We start from the raw sequence: 19,615 nt of genomic DNA, 5'->3' as shown, positions 1-19,615 counted from the left end.
GAGATTAGGATTTGAAAGTCACTACCATTTAGGTTGTGTTAGGGCCACGGGACCTAGCTGAGATCACCCAGGCTGAGTCAGTAGAATGAGTAAAGGGTTGAGGGTTGAGAAACTAGTAGTATGATATAAAATAATATATTAGTAGTGACAATAAAAACAGCAATGGTGTTTAGTATTTATTAGACAATTCTAAGCACTTTCTAAATATTAACTTACAATTTTCACAACCTTATGAAGTAAATACTATTATTATTCTTATTTTACAGAAGAGCCTGAGCATAGAGAAAGCAAGTGACTTGCCTAAGGTCATACTATTAGTATGTGGTGGGTCTGGCACTAGGGTCCAGGTTTGTTTTAATTCTAGACCTGAGCTCCCGCATAATATATTGTAAAAATATGTCTTTTTTCCCCTAGCAAATACTTTGAAAGATCCTGGAAGTAAGGTAAGGATTATGGCTTACAGTTCTACCTGTTCCATATGGCTAAAGCCAAATATAAAATACTGAAGACCTAATAAATTTATCATTGTTTTATTTATAAAATGTGCTATGATATTTCTTGTGCATTTATTTTTTAGTATAATTTATACCTGCTATTGAGTATACATATCATATAGCACAAGTGTGCTATCTCATTTTTTTTACAGTAATGACGTTATTTTATTTATTCATTCCCCACCCCCATTGACCTCCCCCCTACCCCCTCCCCTTTGGTAACCACTAGTCTATAGATCATGTCTCACGAAGTCTCTGTTTGTCCTGCTCATTTGTTGTTTTTAGGTTTATATCCCACATATAGGAGATATGTGATTTTCAACTTTTCCTGGAAGACCTAATAAATTTAATAAATTACTAAACAAATTTAAAAATATCTATACAATTAAATTGAAAAACAGAAGTTAATCACTTTCAAGTAATTCAATGATAAGATGCCAATAATAATTCCTTAAACATGAAATGCTTTATAATTTTAAAATCTGCTATTTTTGTTAAAATAGCCCAATCTAGATTTAGAAAAAGGTCATATATAAAATGGCTTAAAATCGTTTTGCTCCATCCATCCATAGTTAACAGTATGAGATAAAAAATTAAAAGTCTATAAAAGATACATTTTGATTAATGAACCAAGAGCAAGCTTTGCAAGAACTAGCATTCATAGTATAACTACCACCACCACATCTGGTTTTGTCCAGCTAATAGTACTGAGTGTGTCTCAACTGATAAATGAGGTTTTATTTTTTTAATCAGTATCATCATTAATAGATCAATAACACACAAGCTTAGAAGAATCTGCTTCCTGGAGAAATGTGAAAGCTTCCAGTGGTCTGAGGATTAGATTTCAATCATTTTCTTTGGAAGGCTACTTAATTATTAAAAACAACAGACAACTCATTCTCCCTTTCCCCCTCAATACATGCCATTTGGAGGAAAAAAATGACCAAAGACCCAGGATTATCTTGTTCTTGATATAAACACCTAATTTGACTACTCTTACAATTTCACTTGAGGATTAGGAAGTGAATTATTTTTCACACCCAAATGTATTTTATCTCTACAGAATAAAAAGGAAAACCAAAACATAATTTGGTGGCAATTTGAGATTTAAAACGTAAACACAACTAAATAAAATATTTAAAATGCGCGCATCTCGAACTGAATGAAGGTCCCTGATGAATGACTGGTAAGAACTCCTGGCATTACTTTCCAGTCTTTTTCTTCCTTAATAACAACTACTTCAGGGCTTTTCTAAAAAAACACAATTATTCACAACCATCTTTTCTTTCGAAAGTATATTTATGCTCCTACTCAAAGACAGACAATAGATTGTGTGAGGATAACCTATTTAATGCCTTCATCTAGCCCTGGGCATGAGAACCTCATGCCCAGGGCTAGAAATAATATAACACGGAACTGAGCTTCCAGTGTCAGATTTTCTGTATTTAGCAAAAACTGCTCTGATATTTACATCCCCTTAATTCCACATGTTGCACACAAAGAAGCCAATGTGAACATTAAGGCTCATTGCTAAAAAAAAAAAAAAAAATTTCAGCACTCATTTACGGTGCTCAATTTAACTTCTCCAATTTAAAAATAAATGACATCGCAAAAAGATGTAATGCTGTTGCAGAAGGATGAAGAAGATGATGACGACTTTGGTCTTAACAAATTTATTTCTATTTCAATACATTTCAAAGATTTGGAATTCTGAATTTTGACAGTGCAACTTTAGAGCTCAATGTAGATGCTTTGAAGTGCTGTAAATCAAAGGACGTACTGGGCCACTGGTAGCCTGCCAAAAGTGAACAGTTATACAGGCCCATGTCTGCAGTTATAGTTTTACTTGTGTACGATCAACTGCTAAATCCTTGAGTTAGTCCTGTGCTACTAAACTTATTTAGCCAAATCTCGACTTGGATTCCTTCTTAAGGGCTCGCCATTGCATTGTCTCACTGTGGGACAGGCGCCATTAACTTTCCTTGTCTCCTTTGGTGCAATGCAAGTCAATTAACGCAAACGGGGCTCACATGGAAAGTTAGCAGCCTGACAATGGTCAAGCTAAAAGGTAAGGCACAATCTCCACGCTTGGCTTTTCTCTGGGCAAAGCTGCCAGTGTCAACCTCAGGCAGTGACCAATGACAACTGGTGTGCTTTCAAGTCTACACTCTGGGCAAGCCTAAGGAGAAGAGAGGTCTGTAACCAGTGGGCAGAGGCTAGTGTGTCTACTGCCACCATGAGAACCAGTGGGCAGAGGCTAGTGTGTCTACTGCCACCAGATGAGAACCAACCAGTTTTACATGTAGAATAAATCTAGTCCAGTGAAGGCCTGGTACATCTGAACACAGCTCATGTCACTAGGGCACTAGAAATTATTGAAAGAAATTCCAAGATGAGGAAATCATGGCTTCGAGTTTACAAGGTGCAATATACCTTTACACAGTTGAGTAAAGACGGAATCTGGTGTATGGATTCAGCAAACTGGCTAAAATATAGTCCTATCCAATAATGGCATGCAAAATAATATTAACCACTGGGGTTTTTTCCCCAGGAGACATAAGAGAATCTATGTAGAATGAGTAACATAAAATTCTCAGAATGAGATCCCAAGTGTATTAACACATCCGCATGCGGTGCCAAGAATGAATTCTCCCACTACTTAATTCCTTCCAACTCACAATTTCTAAAGTGGTATCCAGTCCTGTAGGGAAGGACTCTGTGCCTATAAGCACTCATCCACACTTATGACAACCTATGCTTTGGGACTCGCGCCTGATCTTAGAGGTATAACTGAAATCCTGGGTATTTGTGCAAAATGGAAGAAAAAAAAAGACCTTTAATGACTATAAAGGAAAAAAGAGAAAAACCACAGGACACAATTCCTGAGTAAGATCTATTGAAAGTACAAAAAGATCTCTTTAAAAGAAGTTGAAACCTCTGTTACAGAAGAGTTGAAAGCACAAGGAATATTCATGTACTCTTCACTTAGATTTCCCAATCGTTAACATTTTGCCACATTGACCTTATTTCTTTCTCTCCCCCAATCCCCAGATCTTTTTTCTGAACCATTTTGAAAGTAAGCTGCAAACATTATGACATTCAGCAAATATTTCTTAAGAATAAGAATATTTTCCTTCATTAACTGTACCACCATATTTAAGAAAATTAACATTAACTTAATAATATCATTTAATATACAGTCTGTATTTACATTTCCCCAATTGTCCTTAAAATGCCTTTTGTAACTTTTATTTTTTGATTCAGAATCTAATGAAAGTTCACATGTTGTGTGTGGTTATTTTATATTTTTAAGATACTTTTTAGTAGTATAAATGTTAATGTTTCTTCTAAGCGAAACCTGCCTCTTATCTTACAATCTGGCATCCTAACTGTAATACGTAGAGTTTTAGGTCATGATGAGCTTTCTCCATGAGGTCATTCCCGGAAGATAATAGGGCCTTTGGAGAAAACAAGGAAATAAGGTGATGACAAAAATTCTTTATAGGTAAGGAAGGTTCTAGAATGACAGGAGGCAAGAGTTTACATCAAAGAGTAGCAATCTCTTTTGGCCTAAGTTACTCACACAACTCAGTTCCTCATTTCCCACTCCCATTCATATTCTCTTTCACTTTTTAAAACTTCCAGTGGGATCTAATGTGAGTAAAAAATGAGTAAAAGTTACAGACTACGAGGTACTTAAGACAAGGACTTTGCTTGTATTTATTTTTTCCTTTTAAATTTCCTGTAGATCAAAGAGAAACAGTAACATTTTGGTAGTCCTCTTTGCCTATAATCCCTTTTTCCTTTCAGTTTTCTCACCTGTAAAAACGGAGAAATCAATAGTATACAGTTAAATATATAGCTCAGAACAATGCCTGGCACAGAGAAAGCCTTATGTAAGTGTTATTACTATTGTTTTTGCTATTATTAGATATAGAAATATACCTAATGAGATTATTTCTCAACTAAAACCAATGCCTATGGAAAGAAAAAAGTCACCCAAACTGATTTAACTGCTTTCTAGGGTCCAAAAAGGCATTAGATGGGACAAAAATATTGGTTCATTAAAAAAACAGGGTGGGGCTGGAGAGGTGGAAAAGGCTAAGAAAAGAAGGAAGCAGTGACTACAGGTTAGCAGGTAGGGGCAAATGCAGCTCCTTCTGACTTCTCTACTGTCAGGGGCACCATGCTCTGAAAATCTTTCCTTAGGAGCTTTGTGTTGGCTATCTAGCCTTCCCTAGACTTCACTGTTCAACCCCAAGGATAGCACCAGGCTCATCAAGAAATAGTTCCAGAGAGAAGCAGGTTATTATAGGGATAGATAAGGCCAAATCCAAACAGTGTTCTCTGCTTCTTAAAACACAAATCCACAATCAACGCACTTCATGGAATATACATATGACACCACATATAATCCATGTCATCTTCCCCTCTATTTCAAATGACTGACCTTCTCCAAGAGTCCTCTGCAATAAGTCATGTTTGGCTTGAAGTTTTGTGATGAGATTACTACCTTCCAAATATTCTCTGAGTTTCTGCAGAAGGAAAGATTTGTTTTTAACTTAAAAAAAAAAAAATTTAATGTCAAGGAACTTCCCATAGGATATCTAAAATTTAGACACTTTTATCTTTTAGATCAGGGGTCCCCAACCACCAGGCTGCAGACCAGTACCGGTCCGTGGCCTGTTAGGAACCAGGCCGCAGAGCAAGAAGTGAGTAGCAGGGGAGTAAGCGAAGCTTCATCTGTATTTGCAGCCGCTCCCCAACGCTAGCATCACCGCCTCAGCTCTACCTCAGAAGGTCAGGCATTAGATTCTCATAGGAGCACCAGTCTCTGGTGCCAGAAAGGACGGGACCACTGCTTGAGATCCTAGAACCTTGCTGTTCAAAGTGTGGTCTGATGCAGACCAGCAGTGTCAGCCATCACTTGGGAACCTATTAGAGGTACACTCTCAGGTCCCTCCCTCCCCAGACCTGTTGAAATCAGAATCCACATTTTAACAAGCTCTCTTGGTGACACGTATGCTCATTAAAGTTTAAAAGTTCTGTATTAATGCAGATCTCTTAAAATTTGTCTTCATCTCTTTTAAAAAGTACTAACTCCTAAACCCTATCCTAGACCGACTGAATCAGGAACTCTGAAGGTAGACATATTTTAATAATGAACCCGAGATGATGCTGATGGAACTCCAGAAGTAGCATTTGGGGACCCCATATCTGAGCCCCAAGAGTGGCTAGGGGAGCAACTGACGCACCATGAAGTAGAACTGCTCAGTCTCCTGTTGGTTTGCTCTTCTCTTGGCGATGCTGGGCTTACTCAGGTAGGTTTCAGAGACAGTAGACTTCACAGACTCTGTGGAGCGACTATGCTGGAAGCATTCAGACACATCATAGTCCTCGATGGTGACCATATCTTGTATTGTCTGCAAGGTGGCTTCAGTTGTTTTCTTAACCTGGGAATGGGAACATACTTTTCACATTAGTACATTATTTCGTGAATCCCACAAACAAGCAGTGAGAATTCGTTGTGTCAGGCAGAGATGAGGACACAGGCCCTGCCCCAAGAAGGTCAAGGACTGTTAGTGGGGAGAGGCAGATAAAGAATACCCCACCAACATAAGGAAATGCTTTCTTCAGTGCTATCCTAAGGATGATATCGCTTTATATTTGAGTCCTTATAAATCTCAAGAATCACTGGGTGCTCTCTCGACTACATTTTTTTAAAACAGTATTTTTAACTGAAAGTTAAATTATACAGAAAAATGTATAGAAAGTAAGTGTATAGCTTGATGAACATCACAGAATGGACACTTATATGACCACTGCTCAGATCAAGAAACATAGCACATTGTGAGTGTCCCTGTGCTTCTCTCACCTCCCACACATTCTTTTCTCCATCCTAAAGGTAACCACTTTTCTGATTTCTAACATCATTTATCACTTTTTCCCTTTTTGTACACTGTATAAATGGAATCCTACAGCACGTATGACTTTTGTCTTGCTTCTTTTGCTCAACTTTATGTAGTAAGATTTATTCATTTCTTGCTCATGTTTCATTGCTGAATACTCACTGTAAGGATACATCATAATTCATTCATTTTACTATTGATGATAGATGACTTACTTCTAGTTTTGGATCATTATGAATAATACTGCTATGAACACATTTTTGTTGGGCTGTACATACATGAGTAGAACTGCTGCTTACAGGGTGTGCCAAACTGTTTTCCAAAATCATTGTCCTAATTTGTATTCACACAAGCACAGCAGAATACCTGCTGCTCCCTTATCTCAAAAGTTGGTATTGTCAGCTTATAAAATTTAAATCATTGTCTTGGTTGTATAGTGGCACCTCATTGTGGTTTTAACACACATTTCTCTGAGGATTGAGACTGAGCACATTACCATATGTTTAAGGCAATTTGGATTTCCTCTCTTGGAAACACTTCATTCAAATCACTTACTCAATTTTCTATTGGGTTATGAGTGTTTTTATTACTAACTATAAATATAGATATGAGTCTTTTGTTATCATGTTCCAAAAATCTTTTACCACTCTGTACCCTGGCTTTTCACTCTTCCTATAGTGTCCAGATGATTGGTCTCTTGTTTTAATGTAATCAACCTACCAATCCTTTCCTTTATGATTAGTGCCTTTTCTATCCTTAAGAATTTTTTTTTTCTCCTATCTCATGGCTATAAAGATACTATTCTATGTTATCTTCTAGGAGCTTTTTAACTTATCTCCCACATTTATCTTCCACAGTTAGGTTGTACTCCACTTCTGTTTATCAAAGTCTAACACAAATTGATAGCTTTATCCTTTTCCCATTCTGTACAGAGTTTAGAACACCTTATCTCCATTTACTTCTCCTGATTTATGCTATTTTGTAATGAACTACAATAGGACTTATATGTAAATATTTATATATATTTAAATATAAGATATTACTCATTACATATAGTCGATACTCATTTAACTTTATCCATATATTTTATACTCTTTGATCTCTATTTCTTATATTTTTAAGAGCGCCCTCCCTTTAGAAATTCTTTTTAGTGTCAGTTTGTTGGTGAACTGTTTTTGTTGACTTGAAAATATAATATTCTTGAATTGTGTGATTTTTTTCACAATCTCTGACAAATTTTCAGCCTTAAACTTTGTAAATATTGTCTCTACTTTTTTTCTTCCTGAGAGTTTAACTGGTATGCTAAACATCAATGTGTTCTCTATATCTCTTACTGTTCTCTTCATATTTTTTACCTTTTGTTTTTACATGCTGTATTTTGATTATTTTCTTCTGATTTGTTTTCTACTTTGATAATTCATTCTTTGGCTATGTCTAATCTACTGTTAAAACTATTCACTGATTTATTAATTTGGGTTACTGCATTTTATCAGTTGTAGAATGTCTATGTGGTTCACTTTCAAATCTGTTATTTCACTGTTTATAGGTTATAGTTCTCTACTGAAATTTAAGCTTGGTTTTTATCTCCTTGAACATAGTAAGCAGCTCTTTTACAATATGTTTCTGATAATCCCAATACTTGAAGTTTCTATAGTTATGTCTCTATTGTCAGTTATTTCTTCTGGCTATCACTCGTGGTTTCTTGTCTCCTCACATGACCTAGTTATTTTTGCTGGACATTTTTGTAGTTATTTGAAGTCTAGGGTAAGGTTATCATTCTCCAGAGAGAATGTTTGTTTATTTTTCCAAACCATTAGGGGTACTAATAGTTCAGAATCATTGTTTTTTATTTCTGTTCAAAATACTTGATGCTCTTCCTTTGGTGAACATACGGTTCCCTGTGTCACGGGCTTCAGGTTTGGCCATGTGCCTTGTCCTAGACAGTGAAATGTGAAAGAGTCAGCTGAGTGACTCAGTCCATCATTACCGGAAGTAAATATATTTTCAATTACTTTTTTTTTTAAACAAAAAGTACTGTTAAGAAAGAAACAATAGCAATCAGTGCTAATCCAGATGCTTAAAGACATCATACGATGGAATACAAAAAGAAGACAAAGAAATTTCACAGACTTAGTCAATATTCCTGGGGATAGATATTATTGGAAAAAAAAACATATTAAAGATCATCTAAACAAAACAATAGTGTAAGAAGTTATTTTAAGGAAATCATAATTATACATCTATTGGCTGTATGAAAAGATGCACCACCCTGGAAGTGACATCAAAATAGAGGTCTAATAGATGTCTCTTGCTCATAACTACCCACAGCAACAGTAACTTGGCAGCCACCCATGGACAAAAGTATATTTGTGGGAGCTCTGGGATCCCAATAGGAGCTTTCAAAACCTTGGTGGAGCTCAAGGCTGAGAAGGACCAGTTTGAGAAAGGTCTATGCCCAGGTGTCAGGCTTGCTAATGGTGGTCTTGGCTACAGAACCAGAAACATCCCTGGCCCCCTGTGGACTCAGCTGCAGTTCCGTTTGGCTTTGGTCCTGCCACCAGCTCTGTCTACCAAGGGACCCAAGAGGAGCCATGCCCCACTGTGCCCCAGGTAATAGGCCTGCTGACCTTGATACAGTTCCAGTTCCTTTCAGCCCTGATCCAAGAGCAGTCCTACTTATCTCAGGGACTTGCCAGCAGGCACATTTGTTCATGCTCATGGAAGCAGACCTGCTGACCTTGGCCCAACAGTAGGTCTTGAAGTGGCCCCAGGAGTAGGAGTAGTCCTGCCCACCCAAGAGCCCAATGGGAGACAGGGCTGTCCATGCTTCCAGAGGAAGGCCCGCCAATCTTGGTCTGACTGCAGACTTGGAAGAGGTATTATAGCCTGGCTCCAGACAAGCTCAGCTGCAAGTCCAAAAGCAGTTCTGCTTGACAAGGGACTGGCAGGAGACATGTCCATCTGTGCCCCTGGAGGCAGGCCCACCAACCTTGGTCCAACTGTGGATTATGAAGCAGCCCTGTAACTTGGCTCCAGTTCCTCTCAGCAGTCCATTCCAGGCTCAGTCCTGTCCACCAAGGCACTTGGAGAGAGACAGGCCCATCTGTGTAGGCCTTCAGACCTTGGTCCTGGCTGTAGACCCAGAAGTGGACCCATGACTCAGTTCCAGCTGTTGTCTAGGGCCAGTCCTGCTGCCAGGAACCTGCCCAGTGACCTGGAAGGTGCCATGTTTATTCAGGAATCTGGTAATAAACCCACTACCTGTGGACCAACTGTGGACCCTTAAGTGGACTCCGTCCCATGACCAGACTAACTAACTAAGGTCTTCAAGGCGGTGCCATCTGCTGAGGGACCAGAGAGAATCCTTGCCTATTCACTGTGGACGCTACTGTGTACCAGCAGCAGCCATGTGACCCCCTGTCAATGTCAATAACACTTTTTCTTCTTTTCTCAATTCCTTCTCAAAAGCAAGAGTGACACGGTTAAATTTGGAATTGTCAGGAAGAATAAAGGATGTGGCAGAGAACACCAGACATGATGGCTAGGACTACATATTATCCCATGTGATGTTCTCGACAATGACACTAGCTTCTGACACACACGAGCCATGGTAGTAAGTCACAAGGGGAAGATAATGAGGCAAATATGAAACAGTTAATATGAAGTTTGTAATGACTCCCTAATTAACAGCAGGAAAATGCAGTTGGGTTTAGGAGAAGAGGCTAAAAACATAAGAAGAGATTATGAAAAACCCAAAGAATGTACTACAGTGGAGGAGTGTCCAGGTGGCTTGGACTCTGAGGTCTGGATCAGAACAAATGATCAGGGAGAGATGACTTCTCTGTGGGCTTCTGCGGACTGGCTCTTTTGCCTTTTTTTCTCCCAGGACATTACAATCATGGGAGAAAACAAGAAAGTTGTTCTGGTGGTTTCATTCTCCAAACACACTGTATCAGTTTTCTAGGGGTGCTGTAACACAAGCACCATAGGCCGGGTGGCTTAAACAACAGTTTATTGCCTCACAGTTATGGAGGCCAGAAGTCTAAGATTAAAGTATCAGCAGGGTTGGTTCCTTCTGAGGGCTGCGAGGGAAGGACCTGTTCCAGGTCTATCTCCTTGGCTTGTAGATGGCCATCTTCTGTGGCTCTTCAGACTGTCTTCCATGTTTCTGTGTCCAAATTCCTCCTTTTTATAAGGACACAGTTGTATTGGATTAGGGCTTATCCCAATGACCTCACTTTAACTTGATTTCCTTTGTGTAGTCCCTGTCTTCACCTAAGGCCATATTTTGAAGTACTAGGGGTTAGGACTTCAACATACGAATTTTGGGGGAACACAATTCAGCCCCTAATACACACCACTTTATTTTATGGCACTGTACTTTGAACCCTGCACCTGCTGCAGGCCTGTTCATCCTTTAACTCTCATCAATGCTTTTGTGAAGGTGACCCCCAGTGCTGTTTTCCATTCACTTATCTACTCACTTCTCAACATCACCAACCTTGGATGTATGTCAATTATAGTACTGTATCATTTCAGATGTATTAAAAATTAGCAGAAAGAGACCATACACACATGCACACACAGAGAGATTGGATTAATGCCAAAGCTAATTAACCAAGGATACAGAAACTTACTGCCAGCACAGGCTACAGAATGCAGGAACAGAAGCAGAGCATCTTGCTATGGCCTTCCCTTGCTCTTGATACCCTAACAGTGGGTACTGATGCCAGTGACCCTGTCTGTGCTGGGTAAGATGTTGCTTGATTTTAAAAAAAACAGTTCAAGTTTTGCACCACCTCTCAGCTTTTGGGGAGGGATCTACCACCATTTCAGAGGAATTCATACTAATAATTTATGTATTTGCATTTAAGGGGACATTTACAAATAACAGGCACTCCTGACTTCTGAACAAGATTCATTCTCAGCAATGATACAACTTAATCCAAAGAAGAAAACATCATCATTGCCCATGGCTCTCTGAACAACATCTCTGCCTTCAGCCGTGTCTCAGAAAGCTTGTTTTCCCATATTCCACCATGGCTCTGATTTTATGACCCTCCTGCGTGGACCTAATACTAAGCGTGGTCTGAGGAGCATGACACCAACAGTTATGACAAATGGTTCTCATAAACACCTACCGTACTGTTTAGAGGGCTATGTTTCCAATTGACAAGGGCAACAACTGGAGGTCAGGGACGGCTTGTTTATCTTTATATCTCTAGTCACTAGCAAGGTGCTTGAACACAGCAGATTATCCAAAAAGTTCACTGAATGACTGGTGGAAGTTAGAATCATCCTTCTTGCAAATCTACAGATGCCAAAAGAATATTCAGCACAAACCAGCAACGTGTGGTTTCATTGCTGACAGTTATCTCGAGCTTTGCCATCTCCTTTGGGGTGCCCTGTCTCATGACTCACTTTTAGACCATTTCTAGACACTATCCACATTCTGCTTGGTATTCTTCTGGATCAAGAGCCTCCCTTTAGTGAGTTAAAGCATATTTAAAACTATGTATATGTATATGTATATGTATATGTATATGTATATGTAAATATATATGTATATGTATATGTATGCATACTTACATGCACTGCTTCTAAAAAATATGTTTTTAGTGAAAGACAATTGATCCTGCTTTCAATTCTGGCCACGATAATGCTGTCATTTAAGGGATAAATAGCAGTTATCTTTTACCTAGGCTTTTACTGTTAACCTCATCAGGAGAAGGTGGCAGGCAAGTAAAAAATACTTAAATAAGTAAAAATTAAGTTAAAGCCACAGAGACAATCAGAAACAGCAATTATGATTCACTGCATTATCAAGCTCTACATCTTATACCAAGTCTTAAAAGAATCTGACAGTTGCCCATAAAGGCTGATCACTGATTTACATAACTTGTGGTTCTTCTGTGGTCATTGATATCGTGGGAAATTTGGGGGGAGGGGTAGCAGGATGGGGATATGATTTTTTCACCCTAGGTAGAAAGATAACCCAAATATCTCTTATTTCCATCAATTACCTGTGCCACAAAACTGTCTCAAATGTTTGTCTAAAATCTTGTTCAATATTGTTGAAAATATCCTGTGTAAGAAACATATTTTTGGAATAGTCTGTGAAATATTCTCTAGTAAACTATTGGTGGAAGATTTTAAGTGGTGCTAGAAAAATTTCTCTGGGGCAATCATTTCATTAAACATTGTTGTAAATTCATCGAGGAATCATAGGCTTCACTCTTTTCCATTACTTTCAGGGGGATATATCTACTATAACTTAAGAGAGACTTGTTTTATATGTGAGATTTTCATTACAGCACAGAAGTGACATGCTTATGAAAACTATTTTCTGGACCAAATACTGGGACAAATGGTCTTAAAATGGGGCAAACGACTTAAAACTAAAAATACGAAAGGCATAATTGCTCTAGTTATACAATCCATTGTCTTTTTCTTCAGCTGTGTATAAAGAGAGGAAAGAGGAACTCTAAGAAAAGGAAAATGCAATCTATGGGGAATTACTCCACAGGCTAGCTTTGAAAGAAAGGAGCAACAGGAATGACGCCTAAACTGAAATCCCTATGACAAAGGTTAAAAGTAAACTTTAAGAAAGTGGACATGACTGTATAATATTAGATTGGAAATAGTTTGGAAAGTGCTTATAGTGAGAAAGGTATAAATGATCATTTAGATTTAGGTTGCTTTCAAAGTATCTTTTAAAGTAATGTATATTAATGTTTCAAATAAAAAGTTATAAGTCTAAGTAAGGAAAAAAACCCCCAAATTGGGAATCAAGTTGTGTGGGCAGCAGGCTCTGCTCTAAGGTTTATCAGTGTCCACTGTGTGTTGCACACATAGACCTTTGTTGACTCATTGACTGCAAGCTGGAATCGTAAGAGTGAGGCGCCAATGGTGCAAGTTTGCGGCAAAATGAAACCAAAAGCTCATTTTAAAAGCTTCAACAGGCCAAAGTAAAGTTGTGAAGTGACAATAAATGTCACGATCCATTATAAATCTGCGACAACCACAAATTTAACCAAGTCCTTCTCAAACCTCTTCTTTCAACTTTTACTCCTTATGAGTATACTGTGGTCATTTCACAAATGCTTACTGCTCTCTCTTCTTGAAGGCAGGTGCTGCAAACTCCAATATGTTAAAGGTCCAAGCAAGTAATGAAAAGGAGGCAAGTGGGCTTGAGTAGGGAACGTAGTAAACAGGAAGCACATATTCTGCGTCTAAGGGAGGCACCTATTGCTCAGCTCAAGTCAGTTATCATCCTGCAGAAATGTAAGTCTAGTGTAATACGACTTTCTCATTTTTTAGAAGCCAAAAATTAGTATTTTAATTCAAAACTTCCAATTTTTAAATGACAGCAACTAATTTTTAAAAATCAAGCACTATAGAGCAAACAAAATTTATTCACGGCCAGATATGGTATGTGGGCTCTTAGCATGGAAACTCCCTTCTAAGAAGGCTTCCTATAGTTTCAATGGTGCCCATTATTTGCAATTGTTTAAGATATGGTAAAAAGATTCATGTTCTATTTAGCTGCACTCTCCATGCTTTTGTAAACCTGGATGAAATTCCCAACTTTGAACTTCTCACTGGGCAGTCATAACTATTTTTAGTTAATTGAATTCTGTCCATTAAAATTTGGACTTTACGAGTAAGTATGCTTAATCAGAGTAGAGAATTATACAGAATTATACACGTTTCTTTACTAGTATGTTTTGGTTTGATGCCATGTCAATTTTCTGTCCTATCAGTGGAAGATCTGAGGCAAATTGTTTATTTATGGTAGAGAAAAGTGCTACACAAGGCTCCAAATCAGCAACCATTACTAAGTTGTTTCCAAGTTACATCTTGTTTTTCGCATTATATAAATGACTTGTGACAGTCTGGTTCTCATGCTAGATGGATGCTAACTGTGACTTAATTCATCTCTGTACTCTTCACACCTGGCAAAATATGTGGAATGCAAAAGTTGCTCAACAGATATTTACTGTACTGAAATGACCTACAGTATCAAAACTCCTTAAGGTGGGCTCCCAAGGCCTTTCAACACATGACTTCAGCTTCACCTTTGGCTCATCCCCAAGGAGAACCTGGGTGATAACCAAACTGCTCTGGGAAACCAAGGTTTTACCAGGGTATCTTGAAATACATCGTAACATCTGTTCTTCCTATATCTATGAAAATCTACTGATTGTCAAAAATCCAATTTAAATCTGACTTTCATTGGGAACCCCATTCTACTATGGTGAATTTGTTCGATAGCCAAAAAATTATAAACCATTACTCATGCTCACAAGAAACATCAGGACAATCCAATTCATTTGTTTCTACAGTAAATTAAAAAAGATTAAGCCTCAGAAAGAGTTGCTGGCCTCAATCAGTTTATAAGGACCTTGTGCTTCTCCAAATTATGCTCAAAGGGGCATACATTAAGCATCACAAACTCAGAGGCCTGCATAGGGCAGACAGGTAACGTAAATGGTCTGAACAATATAACAAAATCGGGAGCTGAATGCTTATGGCAATGAGAAATTCAAATAACCCAGCTTTTCCCTTCATGAAGCAAAGCATGGCCAGAGTCGCCAGTCTTTCCTGTTTTTAACGGGCCAAACTGTGGTAGCCAAATGAAAACAGGTCTGTGGGCTGCCAGTTTTGACCTTGTGTAGAACACACCATTCTCCTAGAGTTTAGAGACTGTTTCCAAATAAAAACAGCAGGAGGGCATGCATGAAAAAAAAACCTGGAAGTCACTAGATACACAAACTGTAGACCGAATAGGATCTATTAAACTGCATTAGACGAGTATTTTGTGATTCCTTGCCAAAACCCTAATGTCTAAGCACCAGAACACCTCAAGGAGAGCAATAGCTTTCCTTTGGAAAGGCTCATTTGTGGGACGTCACACAGAGATTGAAGTCTTAATCACAGTGGTTGCATCTTAAATGCATGTGTTTGAATTAGAGATGGTTTGAGTTTTCTAGAAAGAATGGAAGCCAGAAAGCTGCAATGCGTTTTGACCAAACTATATTGGTCTAGAAACACATCACTCTTTCTTAATAGAAACAAACACATATTCACATAGTTTGAAACTTCCCAGCGGGATCGAAATAAAAGAGTACTAAAGTGAATTTTGATAATTAATATTACCAAGCTAAATTTTTTTTCTTTTTGTCTCACATTTCTTACTTTTGAGAATTGTTTTTCTTTAGATTACATATTTCTGTTGGGGCTGTCAATCACAGGGCTCTATGAGTGGGCAATATCTAGGCTGACCAATGAAAGAATCTCAATTCCTGGATGTAATGATTGGTCCGGAAGTATTGCATGACTTAAGTCAGGCCAATGAAGGATCCTATTTCAGAGATAACGATGCTGGAATGGGGTGAGATGGCAAGTGGTAGGGACCATGAAGTCCTGACTCCTCTAGTAAGGGTGGTGGTGGTGGCTCATACCAGCACACATGAAGAAATCATTTCCAAGTGATAAAAAGCGATTCCTGATAATATCATCTGAACACAGATGTAATCATGGCTGAGGCTACTACAAACTTGATCAATAAGTAAACTTTCTAACTTGAGTAAGTTTGATTTGGGTTCCTATAAATTACAACTGAGAGCCATGACTAATGTAAGAAGCATTTGTAGTTCATATTTTTATTTAAGGAGAATGTGGATCCAATTAAATTAATTTCAGAAACAGGCAGCTGAACTGTACAAACACTTCAAATTTTGTGTTCTATCCATTTAAATCCACTAATGTTAGCAAATAAACATTTTCCTACTCACATTCAAGCATTATTTTAAAATGAGTTTTGTATTAATTATATCAGTAATGCCATGCTCAGTCCCAAAATTCTACAGAATACAAAAAAACATAAAAAAGTGCTAATTTCAAAATTATGACTAAATTAACATGTCAGTCAAAAGTTTTATTCCACACATTATTGTATATTCTTGGACACATGTTGAATTTGGTAGTCTATGGGAATTATTTTTAGTGTGAATTAAAAATTTAAGAATAAAAGGTGTATTTCCAAGTGTATGCAGTGAATCCCTGGTATTCATCTGTGGTAGAATACAGAATGTGCCTATTTACCCTCAACAAAGTATTTTAGGAACCCTAGTTTAGCTGAAAATGCTTGATGAAGAGATTGCATTTAGAATGTTAAATATGCCTTGGTCATGTGAAAATGTCTCCCAGCTGACATCAGAATTCAGATTACTCACGGGGCAGAAAGCATGCTTACCTCTTCATTCTCGATTTTAAGCGTAGCCAGTCGAGACTGCAGCTGCTGGTACCTGAGCATGAGCTCCGCCTGGACTGGCTGTTGAGCACTGACCTGACATACCTGATGGGGAATGAGAAGTCTCAGTTACATCAGGACACCATCAAGCCAGCCTCCAGAGGCATAGTTCTCCTACTTAGATGCTGCATGAATCACACTGATCCCCTCAAGATTCCAATTACATATTTACTTTTAACAGTCGCCTCAAAACTTCAGTTTTAAATACGGACGAGTTACGTAAGTGGCAAGAGCAGAATGCAGCTGCTTGGCCTGGATGTGACTGGGAAGAGAGCAGCTGCAGGAAGCATCGCTCTAAGAAAGGGGCAGTTGCTGGAGATGGAGCTCTGATACTGACGTCTCACTCGTGGAATTCTTATTGACTACTGGGCAGAGGAAAGAGTGTGAAGGATTATCCAAATGGACCACAAGGCAAATCTAGGGCAGGCAGTAGAGCCTAGTGGTTACAGTCAGATGGGTGACTGTGGAAAGTTACTGAACACCAGTTTCCTTATCTGTAAAATGGGGATGATAAGAGTTGTAGAGATGACATGAGATAATTTACATAAAGCACTTAGAACACTGCCTGACACATAGTAAAACCTCAAAAAATGTAAATTACTATTTTTACCATCTTTCTTGCCAATATCAGCCAAATCACGTGATTGAAGAGGCCATGAACTTGAAGAAGCCACATATCTTAGGCTTCAGCAGAAAGATATTTTGGCCATGATCTCAATTATGGATAAGGTCAAAATTGGAACCTTTTAATTATATTAAAATTGAGCCAGAAACTAACAATTTTTTTTCTCTTCCCTGTCATAGAAATGCTCTCAGCAGACAGGGATTTTCTTTTATGGAGTCTCCAAAACATCATAGAGATTATAGCTCCCTGGCAGCACTGGCCATAAAAAAAGGGCAACAGATGAATTTTATTAAAATAATAATAGTAAAAAAAAAAAAAAGGTTAAAACTATTAACCCAATTGAAGTCATTTGTCCATGATATTTTATCATTCTATGTTTAACATAACCATACCCTGAAAAATTAAAATAGCAACCACTTGGTTTTGGAGAAACATTTAACTCTGGGTGGCATAAGCCATTAACCTGTCAAATTCACATGCTATTATCATAAAAAATGCTTACCATAGCTAATCAAGTAATTTATTCTATCAAATCAAGCAAAAATAAAATTAGGTTAGAAATATAGCAGGTACACTCATATATATCTTATAAGTCTTAACATTAGGTGTTTCAGAAAAAATTAATGCATTAAAGAAATCTGCCATGGATATTATAATTACACCTATTTGTAAAAACATACTGTCACCTGCAATGAGCTAAAATTGAATTTTTAACCTATGAGTATTGTTTTGCACAGCTGGAACACCAAGTGCTATATAGCGTGCTTCCATTAACTGGATTTTCTTGTTTTCCCCTGTCTGCAGATAATAAAATGTACCACTGTAACTCACATAGTACCAATGTAACTTAAATGGCTTTTTTTCCTCTCAGTAAAATAGGATAGAAATGTAAATTCATATAAAGACATATCATTTCATTTTACCAGTTTGGAGCCAACTGGAATCTTAAAAAAAATGTTTTGCATTTTCCCCCCTCTCTCCTATTTTCCTACTATTTACAATTATTTTGCTTTATGGGAATCTTTAAATCAGGATTATAAGAAGTCTTCGGATAGATTCCATTGGGCCAGCAAAATGTTTTGTTTTGAATTCAAATCTGAATGCCTTGAGGTGGAGGAAGAAGTGTCTATCATGCTTATACCCAACCAAGTTTGCACCTAAATTTGTTTGGCCTCTGCAGACATATCTGAATGTTTGATCCTTGCTTTAAAGGTGGTGGTAATGGCTGGTCTTAGGAAAACACTACGCTATGATCCCATGCAAAGGCAGGAGAGAGAAAACAACTGGGAATTCTTACAACTGTTACAACAGGTGAACAGTAATGTAAGTGAAGAGACAATTCATTAGTTTTAAAATAATTACTGACCTCATCACCCATGTGAGACTGAAACTCAAACTTCATCGGTGGACAGAAGGCAGCAGGGTACATCTCCATGAATCTCTGCTTATCACTTCTGGGCTCCAAATTGTCAACTGCATTTTCAATAATGTCTAAGCCTTCATGTCTGGAGGTTTCAAGGTTATACTCCGCAGAGAGATATGTTCTTAGGGCTCTGTTCAGACTTGCATGGTAGCCAAGATCACAGCACTTAAAAATTAAAAGCACATCATATACAGAAATTAATTTTAAAAGGATCAAAGACCTAAATATAATAGCTACAACTGTAAAATTCTTAGAAGAAAATAGGAGTAAACCTTCATGACCTTGCACAAGGCACTGGTTTCCTGAACATGGCATCAAAAAGCATGAGCAACAAAAGAAAAAAATAAATAAATAGGAGTTCATCAAATTTGAAGACTTTTGTGTTTCAAAAGGCACTATCAAGTAAAAAGATAATCCACAGAATGGAAATTTTTTTTGCAAATCATGTATCTTTTAAAGAACTTGTATCTAGAATACATAAAGAATTCTTATGACTCAATGATAAGACAAATAGCCCAATTAAAAATGGGCAGTGGATCTGAATAGACATTTCTCAAAACAACAACAAAAAACCATATGGTCACAAGTATATGAAAAGATGCTCAACATCATTAATCTTCAGGGAAATACCAATCAAAACCACAGCGAGATACCATTTCACACTCATTAGGATGGTCATAATAAAAAAAGAGTATAACAAGTATTGGGGAGGATATGGAAAAATTGGATCCCTTATACACTGCTGATGGGGGTGAAAATGTCGTAGCCACTTTGGAAAAGAGTTTGGCAGTTCATTAAAAGATTAAGCAGAGTTAACATATGACTTGGTAATTTCATTCCTAGGTATGA

The 19,615-nt window shown here is 37.8% G+C and overlaps 1 protein-coding gene across 3 annotated transcripts in view; it reads right to left on the bottom strand.

The window, feature by feature from the left end:
- Window positions 1-19,615, bottom strand: part of SRGAP1 (SLIT-ROBO Rho GTPase activating protein 1) — a 229,900-nt gene that overhangs the window by 47,839 nt on the left and 162,446 nt on the right. For all 3 annotated transcript variants that reach the window (XM_039865895.1, XM_039865897.1, XM_039865896.1), the window contains exons 7-10: window positions 18,710-18,931; window positions 16,662-16,763; window positions 5,750-5,947; window positions 4,945-5,029 (exon numbers count right to left, since the gene is read on the bottom strand). In XM_039865895.1, coding sequence (XP_039721829.1) covers window positions 4,945-5,029; window positions 5,750-5,947; window positions 16,662-16,763; window positions 18,710-18,931 — 607 coding nt within the window. The remainder of the gene's footprint in view (window positions 1-4,944; window positions 5,030-5,749; window positions 5,948-16,661; window positions 16,764-18,709; window positions 18,932-19,615) is intronic.

The sequence above is a fragment of the Pteropus medius genome, unplaced genomic scaffold (genome assembly GCF_902729225.1).
Source record: "Pteropus medius unplaced genomic scaffold, Ma_sr-lr_union100, whole genome shotgun sequence".
NCBI lineage: Eukaryota > Metazoa > Chordata > Mammalia > Chiroptera > Pteropodidae > Pteropus > Pteropus medius.
This window is presented reverse-complemented; position numbering and strand designations above follow the sequence as displayed.